General features: G+C 37.1%; 1 protein-coding gene across 2 annotated transcripts in view; it reads left to right on the top strand.

The window, feature by feature from the left end:
- The window catches only part of kra (basic leucine zipper and W2 domain-containing protein kra), a 197,024-nt gene that overhangs the window by 68,176 nt on the left and 116,777 nt on the right, over positions 1-12,071 (top strand). For both annotated transcript variants that reach the window (XM_090388872.1, XM_090388871.1), the window contains exon 2: positions 4,154-4,224. In XM_090388872.1, coding sequence (XP_090244998.1) covers positions 4,164-4,224 — 61 coding nt within the window. In that variant the 5' untranslated portion in view covers positions 4,154-4,163. The remainder of the gene's footprint in view (positions 1-4,153; positions 4,225-12,071) is intronic.

Raw genomic sequence — 12,071 nt, 5'->3', positions numbered from 1 at the left:
AATAAAGGTGCCGTTGCACACCATCCCAAAAAAAACACTGGGTAGCAGTAACCCCAGAGTAACATACCAACCTTGTGGTGCTACAATCAGGGTAGCAGAAAATGAAAAATACCTGGGGGTAATTGTGCAATTAGACATGAAATTCTCTGAACAGTGCAGATATGCTGCCAGTAGAGCTCATGGGGTTTTGTCAGTGATATACAGAAACTTTGCTAGCAGGGATAAGGAGGCGATCCCTTTGTATAAGGTTGCATCTTGAATACTGTATACGGGTCTGGAGGCCCCACTTTTGGAAGGATGTAGATCTGCTGGAATGAGTGCAGACAGGGGCAACCAGACTGTTGAAAGGAACAAAAGAGTGCGTGCTCTTACCTAGAAAGGTTTTGGTTCTGCAGCTTGCAGCCTCTCAAGGTTAGGCACCTCGGGGAGATCTGATGGGGTGTTTAAAGCCTTGAATAGATCGAGTAAGGTGAATATTAATGATATTCTCCCACTTGCTGAGACTACATGTGGGGACAAATTCAAATTGAGGAAGGATGATTCCAGTACAGATGTGCTGAAGTTTGCCTTTGGCCAGCAGGTGGTTGATTGTTGGAACAGGCTTCCATCCGTTGTTTGTTCTGGAACTGGATGAGTTGAATAAATTCTCGAGTTTACGGGTGGGTGAACCGTGTAGGTTTTTTTTTTTTTTTTTTTTCGCTTAAGCTACACAAGCTTGTTTTTTTTACATCATTTGCCATTACTACTACTATTTCGTATGTTTCTGTTGAATATTTTCCCATTTTTGATTTTCAAAAATCAAAATCAAAAGTGGGAAAATACTTCCAAATCATGACACGGAACGTTAATACTGATGAATTGCGAAATCATGACACTGAACGTTAATACTGATAAATTTGTTGTTACTTGCAATCAGCCTACTAGACAGTCTCTCTACCACCATCTGTTGGAGGAGGTTTGAACTGTAATATACTATTTTCATCCATTTATTTTCAAAATCATCAAGGGTTTGAAAATCAAGAGTTTAAATTTCATCAAAATGAAGTTTAAAGAGGTTATGTAATTTAAAATGTTAAGTGAATATTATACTTAAAAAAAAAAACAGTGCTCTCATCTATTATTATTTAAAATATTCCTCTGTTCCTCCACAATATGAGATTAATACATTAGTAGCAAGCTTAGTTTGCTAAATGCTTTGTATAGAGTATTCCCTTCCTCTATACAGAAGTTGGATATATAAAGAAATTCAATGACAATAAATTGAAATTTTGGATGAGATACTGAAGTATTAACCAATGAATTTCTTTGGTAATAGGATTTTAACATTACAGTTTGAAGATATAGGTAAGATTAAAAAAGATTTATTATTATTTAGATTTTAATTATTTATTTATTTTGGGGGAGGGGAGATTCTAATTTCAATTACATTCTGTCAACCTTTGAGTGGTTGTATTATGGGGCCTATAGCATCAACTAGCACAGAAATTGTGTGAATCAATTTTTTTCATCGAAGAATTCTTCATAGCTATAAAAATTCCTTAAGGCTTTGTTTTGATATAATGGCATGAGTAAAAATTTAGACTTAAATAAAAAGTGTTGATTTTCCACAGAACCTCAGTCGAAAAGCATTTAGAGCATTTTAAAGTTTCTTATTTTCAATTATTTCTTGCCATTCTTCCCAAAAACCTGATTAGTGCATTCTGTACTACAACAGGCTTACTGCTGTGACTTAAAATGTTTCTACAAAAGGGTTGATATAATTAAATATGGCAGAGCTAGTTTTTGTAATGTGTAACTTTTTAATAAAGGTAATTCTGCGGAGTACTAAGGATCTGAATTTGCAATTAACTTTAAAAAAACGTTTATTTTAATTACTAACTAATTCAGTCTGAGAGGAAAAATATACAAAGGGTACTAGGAAAGTTTTGCAATATGACGCAACAATGAATCACAGGAAGCTGCTTGTTGCTGCATGTTGAGACATGTTCATACGTGCATAGTAGCCGCCGCGCCAAGTCGATGGGCTCAGTTATTCATTAGTAGTGAGAGTGTAAAGTGCTTGCGATGGCATCGTGGTCACGAAATGAGATAAGGACAGTTTTGCGGTATAATTTCGTGCGTGGTTTAACCATAGACTAGTGCTTAGAAGAAATGACTCTTGCACTAGATGATGATTGTCCACATCGTACAACGATATTCAGGTGGTATAGAGAATTCCAAAGGGGAAATTTCACTCTGGAGGATTCTGAGAGGCCGGGAAGGCCACGAACGTCAGTTACGGAGGAAAACGTTACTGCCGTGAGGAAAATGCTTGACGAAAACAGGCGAGTGACCTACCAACAGATAGAGGATACTTTGGGCCTAAATGCACCAGCAATTCGTTCGATTCTGCAAGATCATTTGCACGTGAAGAAACTTTGTTCTCTCTGGGTGCCGCATCAACTGACTGAAGAGCAGATGACACGACGTGTGACTTGGTGCCGGGAGATGTTAAAAAAGTTTGATAAGGGACAATCTCGGTATGTGAACAACATCGTGACAGGTGACGAGACTTGGCTGTACTATTACGATCTGCCGACCAAGGCTCAAAACAAAGTTTGGGTCTTTGATGATGACGACACACCCGTAATTGTCAGAAAATCCCGATCTGTAAAGAAGAAAATGATAGCTGTATTTTTCAAATCGAGTGGAATTGTGGAACATGTTGTTTTGGACACGCAGAAGACAGTCACAGCTAAGTGGTATACTGAACAATGCCTGCCTAAAGTCATTGGATCTATGAAGAACCTGCGGCCAAAGTCAAGAATGGACACCTGGTACCTCCATCACGATAATGCTCCAGCTAACCGCGCCAAAGCCTGCACCGAATATTTGACCACGACAGGACTGAAACTTCTCGAGCACCCTCCCTACAGTCCAGACCTTGCTCCCTGCGACTTTGCACTGTTCCTGCATGTGAAAATGGTTTTCCAGTGATGAGGACCTTCTACGGGCTTGGGACAACGAGTGTGCTTTACTCCCTAGTGAAACTTGGCAGAACTGGTTTAAAGATTGGTTTCGGAGGATGGAGAGGTGTATTGAATGTAGAGGAAATTACTTTGAAAAAATTAAATAAACAAAGCTGTATTGCAAAACTTTCCTAGTAGCTGGATCTGTTTATTTTCTGTTACCTATATGTCAATGATGTCACATCTTTATATCTCACCCAACACCAGCCTATCATAAACTTTGTAATGTGTGAAATTTTATAAAAATGAAAAACTTGTGGGGGGGGGCGGTCTCAGTAAATTTATTCCACATCTAGGCACTAGCATTAATGTAAAAAAAAATAGTGCAACTACCCGGTGTTACCCTGTAAAATAATAAAGCTGATTGGCTAGCTTTTGACAGTTTCAAAAAATTACCTATGACTGCTGGAAACCTGCTATGCCAGGCTGAGGCAAATCATTTTCCGATCTCAGTCAGGTGGCATGCTTTGCATGACGAATAAACTTTTCAAACTCTGGATGCAAAAACAAAATAAGAATTTTTTTGGTTGGGATTTTGATACTTGTAAACAGAGATTTTCAGTGTGGATTTAATACTGCTCCAACAAAATTGCAAGTCTAGAAAATGTTCTGTTTTTGTTGCTTTGCAGGTTTCCTGTGGTCATACAATACATGATTTGTAATTGTCAGATTTTACATGATCAAATATGTGGCTTATAAAATGCAACAATAATCGTGCATACTTTTATCTGCTTTTTCAACAGCCATACTTCTAATCCTTAACACAAACAATAATGTCGATCAAAGTCAAAACTTCACCAAGGGAGTACTAAAATATGTATTAACATCACTCTGATAGGTATTTAAATTTTTTAAAGCACTTGCAACATTGGCAAGTTTGTAAGTCATGGACTTTTATGATTCTTATAGGATTTGTGCTGTAATAGTTGCCAGACCTTTAGAACAATGCTGCAGAAAGTACTATGCATCATTCTTCAAATTTTAAATGAACTGGGATTTCTTGTACCCTATTTAGTATATTTTATATTGAGTATTGCTAAAAAAATTTTTTTACATGTTTTGAAGACTTACCAATTATTCTGTTATATCTTCCATAGACTACAAAATGCCAACATTGTCAACAAAATCTTGATTTTATTTTCTAGCTGCATTTGTATGAGTCAGAAAACTGAAAAGCCGACACTATCAGGCCAGCGCATCAAAACCAGAAAAAGAGGCAAGTTACTGCATTTTATGTTGAAATTACTATAACTTAGCTTAATATAGTTAAGAGTTGTTTTCATGGCTCACATAGAAGTTTGCCTCTTTTTTTTTTTTTTACTCTTAATAATTTCTTGTACGCTTTTGGGCACAACTAGTTCTGCGGATGTAGAATTTCTTAAGTCAGAAGACCACAGATTGTTGTGAATGTTGACAGATAGTGATGAATAAATGCCTTATCCGTGGTGATAATTACAGTTAAACAGTTCTTGGTATTTTATTAAAACAACTGCAACCATGCCACTGTTTGTTCCAGAAAGGGTTCATTGAAAAATACCGTAAGTTGGCACCTGAAATTTTATACCCCATATTAACTGCAGGCAAGATTTTAAGCCAATATTTTAATTCCTCAATGATGAAAATATAAGCATATGAACATTCTCTGTAGAACTAACCCAGAATTTGTTGATCCCCTTGATGAATTTATAAAGATATCACAGATATGGAGTTTAAATTTAAAAAGTCAGGAAACGTCAAAAGGTAATTAACAAGAGCAAATAGTAATAACAGTATTAAATGCTTTGACCTTGATCTAATGAGAGTTTGATGGGTCTAACACTAGGTGGAAAGTTTATTCTGCTCTGGGTCCCGAATCGGTAGTGCATCATTGGTAGGTCACTAGAGCCTTGAATCGCTGACGAGCTCCCATTTACATTTTTCTCAAGGGCAAGCACCTGTTTTTTCAGTGACTCAACTTCTTCTGGCAATACACCAAATTTTAACAATAGATTGGTACACTCTGAACAATGGTAACAAAGAAAAGAATTGCCAGGTGAGCTATAATTATCCACTTTGAATACATGCCACAGGTTCTGCAAATGATAAAATCATGATTCACCCGGAAATTGCCCTCTGACAAAGTGTTCATGGTGGATCTTGTCACAATTGTTGTTAAATTTGCTAAATATCACAGAAAGTAAAGATTGCATTTATAATATAAAAATTAAATTTAGAAACTTAATATATTAAATAAATTATTTAAATGCAATTATGTAACCTCTCAATCCTAATCTAATCCTCTCTAATCAATGCACTCTCCCTGCGCTTTAGAAATGCATCTGCTAAGCTACGAATAGTCAGGTGTGGTTTGTGTAGCCAATTTCATATACCTGAAGCATTTGACTACTGGTATGTTCCTTAAATTGGTGGGTAGTCTAGCTCAGATATATCTGATCTTGAATGGTTAAATGTCACCAGATCCTGGGGGGGAGACATCTACAATCCAATTGCAGGTAGTGTTTGAATGTGACTTGGTGGCATATTTCAATATAAATTCCTTTGCCAGTCCCTCTCTAGTGAGCATTCCTTCTGATATTTGGAGTAAATTTCCTCCAGAAAATTATCCTTGGTGATTGTTCTGCACTTAGTCCCAGGTCTTGCATGGCAACACTCAGCAGGATAGAATCCAAGTCAGCCTTGGTGGCAGTCTCAATAATGCATTTATTTTGGATTTTTCTGAGTGTTTTAATTTTGACATTCTTTAGATATGTTTTATATTTTCTAATGCAGTAAATATGAGGTATGTGATATGACAGCATTGTGGATGCATAACACATCAGCATGTGGGTTGAAATGCCCCCCCCCCCACACACACAGAAAATGAGAGTAGTCTCAACTCATCACATTCACTATCTTTCGAGTCATTGTGAAGCAAGCAACCACATGTTTGACTGTGCCACAAAAAATAGAGGAGAAGAATATTGAGCAGTGTTATGCCATTGAATTTTATGTTAAACTCAATGAATGTGCTCTGGAAGCTGCAAAAATTTCAAAAGAACTTATGGAGATCAAATTTCCCATTGGCACAAGTCCTTTTTAGAAGAATATAAAGCTATTTAAGATGAATCACGTTTCAGGAGACCTGTCTCAGCAACATGAGGAGAATTTGTGGGGGGGGGGATTAAGGGCTCTAATTGTGTCTGACCAACAGTTCACTGGCGCACTATGGTCATAGTTGCCGATGCGCCCAATAAATCCCGAAACAAACAAACAAACAAACCAACAGTTCACCATGAGATCGATGGCAGGTAGACTGAACATGAATCACCAAGCCATCCATGAAATTGGGCATGTGCAGAATTCGTGTGAAAATGATGCCAAAAGAACATTCACCTTGCCCTCCTTGATTGTGCTGAAACTGAGCCAGAATTCCTTTGGCAAATGATAACAGGTGATAAAACATGGGTTTTTGAGTATGACCCAGAAACAAAAAGACAGAGTGAAGAATGGCACATTTCAAATTCCAAAAAAAGGCTTAGGTGGGCAAATCCAGGATCAAATCAATGTTCACCTTTTTTTTTTTTTTTTTTGATCAGTGCGGAGTGATGCACAGAGTTCATGCCTCAAGGTAAAACTGTCAACCAAACTTTACTGAGAATTCCTTGAATGGCTACAGAAAAGGGTTCTGTGTCTTCAACCTGAAAGGGCCAATGATGTCTGTTGTGGAGTTTTTGAACCCCAAAAACACTCCAGTGCTCCTGCAGCCACCATATTATTTGGATCTGTTGCCATGCAACTTTTGTATTTTTCCAAAATAAATTAGAATTGCCTAAAAGGACATCTTTTTGGGATGATTGACAACATCCAGAGTGCCATAACCGATGTATTGGAGGACCTCACAGAAGAAGACTTTTGTTAAAGAAGGCACTGCTTCCAGGAATGGAAGGAGTGCTGGAAGAAACTACTTTGAAAGAGAGACCCTTCAATTAAAATTATAGAAAATTTTACAATAAAATATTTTATAAAATCCTCGTCATTAATTTTTTGACAGACCTCATATGTCAGGCAATATAGTTGGTAATAAGCCATTTCTCATTTCCTAAGGGAAAATTTATGCAAGTTGCTGAATAAATTGTGCCTGATATGATGATTTGAGCAGTCATACAGTATATGACTCCAGTTTTCTAGGTCGTTGTAGGAACAGTTTAGAGGTACTGGAAAGATTAAACTGAAACTGGACATTATTGGATCCATGAGCCATAAGCAAAGTATGGGCTGTACAGACCTGAATAAAACTAGTGTTTGTTTGCTGTGTGGTATTAAAATGTATAAGCAGTACATAGCATTTGGTAGTTAAGTTCAGACCAATACTTAGATTTTTTTCAGCTTTGGAATTTGTAGATGGGTGCTGATATGTCATGAAAATCTGTTGTAAATTATAAGGTCAAGAGACAGAAGATTGGCAAGAATGTGAAGAGAACAGGTGGGGACAGTTCTGCTAAGCATTATTGTGCAATGTCAAGTTTAGCTATAATGGTAAGAAATTTTTCTCTGTGGAACCAGATATTGCAAGCATTAATCCCTGTAATTACAAAGACTGTTTGGAGAAATCAAAGAGTACCATTCCTTAGGTCCCAGTCTTTATGTTAAATTTTGAATAACATCATGAAATGTTTTGAATGTGATGGGGACAGTTTAATATTGGTGATCCCTAGATTCTTATGGGTAGCAGCAAACGGTATAGGTTTGTCTTCATATTTAATTACTGGTATTTTAATTTTAAAAAAAATTAAATTATATTTTAATTTCCCATTGAAAATCATTTTTGAGCTTGTTTGTCCATTCAGAAAGCATGGTAAGAATTAAATTTGCCTCTTCTTCTAAAGCCTTTCTGGAATCATGTAGAAAAATTGCTGCCATAGAAAATTTGCTTGTCCTGTGGTGAACAAATGTACAAAGTCCATAAAAGGCCCCTTCAACCCCATAAACAGTACCAAGCAGTATTTAAAAGTTATTTGTCAACTATCTTCTTGCTTCAAGAAGAGTCTTCGTAGCCTCTTCCACGATGAAATCCAAAGTGGAGGGATGAAAGGTTAGAAAATTAAGGCCATAAGACATTAGATAAATTGTAGAATCTTAAAGTACCGATTTAAATCGACTCAAATTAATAGCATAGCTTAATTTGCGGTACTCACCTTTCTTTTTTATAATCTGCAATTGACATGTTGAGATAGGATAAAATGGTAAAAAAAAGTAAAGTGCAGCCGTTATCAACCCACTGCAGGACGGAAGCCTCCTCAACAATTCATGTTGAGGGAAATGGACCATAATCTGCCACGCTGGTCCAGTGCGGGTTGGCAGATCGACCGTATTCAGCAGTCAGGGGCTTGAACCCCGGTCAACTCAAAGAGCGTGTGCGACTGCACTCCCGCTCCTGTCCACTCGGCTACGGAGGCCTTATCTAATAAAATGGTAGTTGAGTTTAAAATTTGGAATTAATATGGATACGTTTAAATTTTGAAAACGGAGTTTAAAATATGCTCAAGGAAATATAAGTGCACGTCTTCATCCTTGGTTGTCATGAATTAAAAGTTGAAATGATAAAGCTAGGAAAGTTAAACTGAGGAGGCCAAGAGCCGTTACGAATTGGCTTTCGTTGTTAACGTTGTCGGGTGCATGAGATTACCACATGTATCAAAGAGAATCATGGGAACATAGTCTTTTAAATACAGTACACGCGTTCACTCCCTCCCACTATCGCCAACTGAAGATGTTAACAACGAAAGCCAATTCGTTGCGGCTCTTGGCCTCCTCAGTTTAACTTTTCTAGCTTTATCATTTCAACTTTTAATTCATGACAACCAAGGATGAAGACGTGCACTTCTATTTCCTTGAGCATATTTTAAACTCAACTACCATTTTATCCTATCTCAACACATCAATTGCAGATTATATAAAAAGGTGAGTACTGCAAATTTTCAAGATGTTACCAATAGTAAAGAAGAGTTGTGTAATGACCACCTCATTAGTTGCTGTTCAAGAAAGTTAAGTAACATTTTGTGTGTCCCATAGTACTTCTTAAAAAGGTGGTATGTATGGTCTATTCGTTTTGCAAGCCATAAGGATTTTCTGTAGATATGGGCACTGTTCTGAATTGGCATCTTTAATTCCACCTCTCTCTCTCTCTCGCTCTTCCAAACCGGTCCATGCATATTCAGTAACCAGTCAGCATCCATTTTTGGTCCAACTTCAAACTCACAGAAACCAACTTTTGCACTTCTTCATTTATCCTTTTGACCGCTGTTTTCTGGAACAACCTTCCTTCAAATGCTTGAAAATTGCAGTCTGCAGAAATTCAAGTCTAATGTCAACAAGTATCTTCTTTCTTCTAAACCTTCAACCCATGCACGGTACTAAAGTACTATAGATTCTAATAGCTTTCTGTTTAGGATTTTCATATAAAAAAAGAAGAAAGTGGTCTGCTTGAGCATGTGGGTTGTCTAAGAATGAAGTCAGCCTATTCATAGGAAAGACTAGGGGAAATTGTTTGTTTAGGAAAAGATTCTTTTGCCACTCTTAGCCTGTTGTGAGATAATCTTGACTAAGGACCCTTGCTTCAGCTCTTGAAAGGGTTTTCTTTTGTTACAGAAGTCGGAATAGGTCATCAGTGAGGGGGAAATTTTGACGCGTTTGCAAGCCACTTGTTTTCTCCTAAATGCAAGTGTGTGTGAGTCAGTGATTATGCCATGGTTTTGAGCCTTGGCAGAGGGTTCACACTTTTGACATGACATGTTTTGAAATAGTGGCCAAGCACAGCAGATGTTGAATAAGTGAAGAACTGTTGATATTAATGCAGGCACTCCCCAACTTACCTTAGGGTTGCATTCTGTTGAACTCTGCATAAGTTGAATTTTACACAAGTCAGAAGAATTTAACCTAAATGCTTATGCAACACTTGCAGCTATACTTGCTGAATTTGATCGAAGCAAAAAATAAATGTTTGACAAACATGTAAATAGAATTACATATTCAATTTTTTTTATCTCATGGGTAGGAAAAATTACAAAATAATAAAATTACAAAAAAGGGAAGGGGGACAGGCATAACATCAGCAAGTTTTACCTTTCGAGCATTGTTGCCAGAATCAACATCTCCAGCTGATAAGTACACCGCTGCAGGGGTTGAGCTGTGGAAATTTAGGAGTTTTTTCCAGCACATCACAAAATTTCTCTGCTGCTGCAGAATTTACACTGTATACTTCAATGTTGTGGAAACCAGCGTGATGCAAGAACCTATTAAACCAGCTGTTGCTTGCCACGAACTTGACTTGGGGTTCGCTGTACTTATCCTTAATATCTTCTTAATAAATACTTGTTGCTTTTGCTTGAATGGTCATTAAACTCAGAGGCACTCGCTTCCGAATCTGATTTTCCATCTTCTATATAGCACCTGAATGCTGTTTTGTGATCATTGTTGATCTTAAATGTATTGGTCCATGTTCTTTTATACATGCACTGTCCTTTGAAATAACATTCACTGTTGAAGCAGTGAGACTTAATTCCCATGCAATAGCTGATTGGTTGATTTCTCTTCATTATTGTAATAGTTTACACCGGCCGGCAAAAACTTATGTTAAGTCAAATTTACTGAAGTTGAGTATTACATAAGTTGGGGAGTGCCTGTATACTTGAGCATGTTTATGCAGGTAGTGTGTTGACAGAGTTTGTAGTTGATGAGGCATCGATTACTTTGGAGACCTAAATTTTTATTTCCAGTTGGAATGAAAATGTATGACATCAAGTATTGTTACAGTAATTGTCATCTGGTTAGGAAGAGATTCAACTCCGAAAAGAAAGAGAAAGAGCACCAAATTTCTTAGTGAGACCCAAATTTTTTGAAGGAGGAAGAAATTTGTCAAAAACTGACCAAAAGGAGGGGGTTGTTTCATAGTAGTTGCAGAAATAGATTAAACTCCACCTTTCTTGCATTGCCTATTTGCTGTCAGAGAAGAAATATCCTCATAAAAAAAAGAAAAGAAAGAAAGAAATGGTTAAACCCATTTTTTAGCTGTTTCTATTATAAGCAGATATTGGCATGCATCATCAAAAAGTAATTGTAAGGATTTTTAGCTTGTTTTTCCAAATGATGGATCTCAAAAAAATCTGCTAACTCCGTTAGTATTAATTTCTTTTTGCAGAATGCAAAAAGAAATTGATGCAAAAAAAGGTTTGCAGTAAAGGAGAAAGTCTCTTGAATATGAAAGCATAATTTGGAGTACAGGAAAGATGCTCATTGTCATTGACAACCCAGGGAGCCCATGCTGTAGATGCTCAAAACCAAGTTTAGTTACATTACACTGCTAAAAACTAGAAAAATAAACAATATGGAGCAGGTATGCCAGGCTGCTAGACACAACTGCATCAAGCGAGCCATCTTATACCCGCATTGCACTTTATATATATTTTACATGCACAATAAGAACACAGTGCAGTGTGAAAATATTTTGTACAACAATAGAAATTAGATTTTCCACTAGTGGTAGAGCCTACAAAACTTCCAGCATTCTGGAGTTGGTACTGTATTTCTTTATTGTTTATTTTTTAGAAAATATTTTTCATGGTTGAATTTATTATTATAAAAACTTTTTCTCTTTTATGGGGGTTTTTACACCCTGTGAAGGGTACTGCTACCAAGTGCATAGGGTGGTTGTGTCCAGTTACTATTATTATTATTACTGTTAGTTGAGGAAATCTCTTAGTATCCTACAGGTATTCAGGATCACAGCTTTCTGGAGTTCCACATGAGGGTTCTTATGAAGGCTCATTTTCACCATTGGGGTGGTCATTACTTGTTTCATATGCCACATTTCTTTGACTTCTTGTCTTATCTTTTCTTAAGTTTTCTGGGAGTTGTTGTTGGGCGCCGCTATGTCGATCAGATAGGTAGCCTTTTCCTTCTTGTCAATGAGGGTTATGCCTGGTCTGTTGTGCAGATTCCAGTACAGCTCGTAGGATGGCTAGTACAGGCTGGAATTCGTACTTGTAATGCAGTACACTTTCTTAGATCAACTGATATTTTGCGGTA

This window comes from Mastigoproctus giganteus, chromosome 14 (assembly GCF_048544385.1).
Source record: "Mastigoproctus giganteus isolate SK-2022 chromosome 14, ASM4854438v1, whole genome shotgun sequence".
Classification (NCBI taxonomy): domain Eukaryota; kingdom Metazoa; phylum Arthropoda; class Arachnida; order Uropygi; family Thelyphonidae; genus Mastigoproctus; species Mastigoproctus giganteus.
The sequence above is the reverse complement of the archived record's forward strand: the minus strand, read 5'-3'. Positions and strand labels throughout refer to the sequence as shown.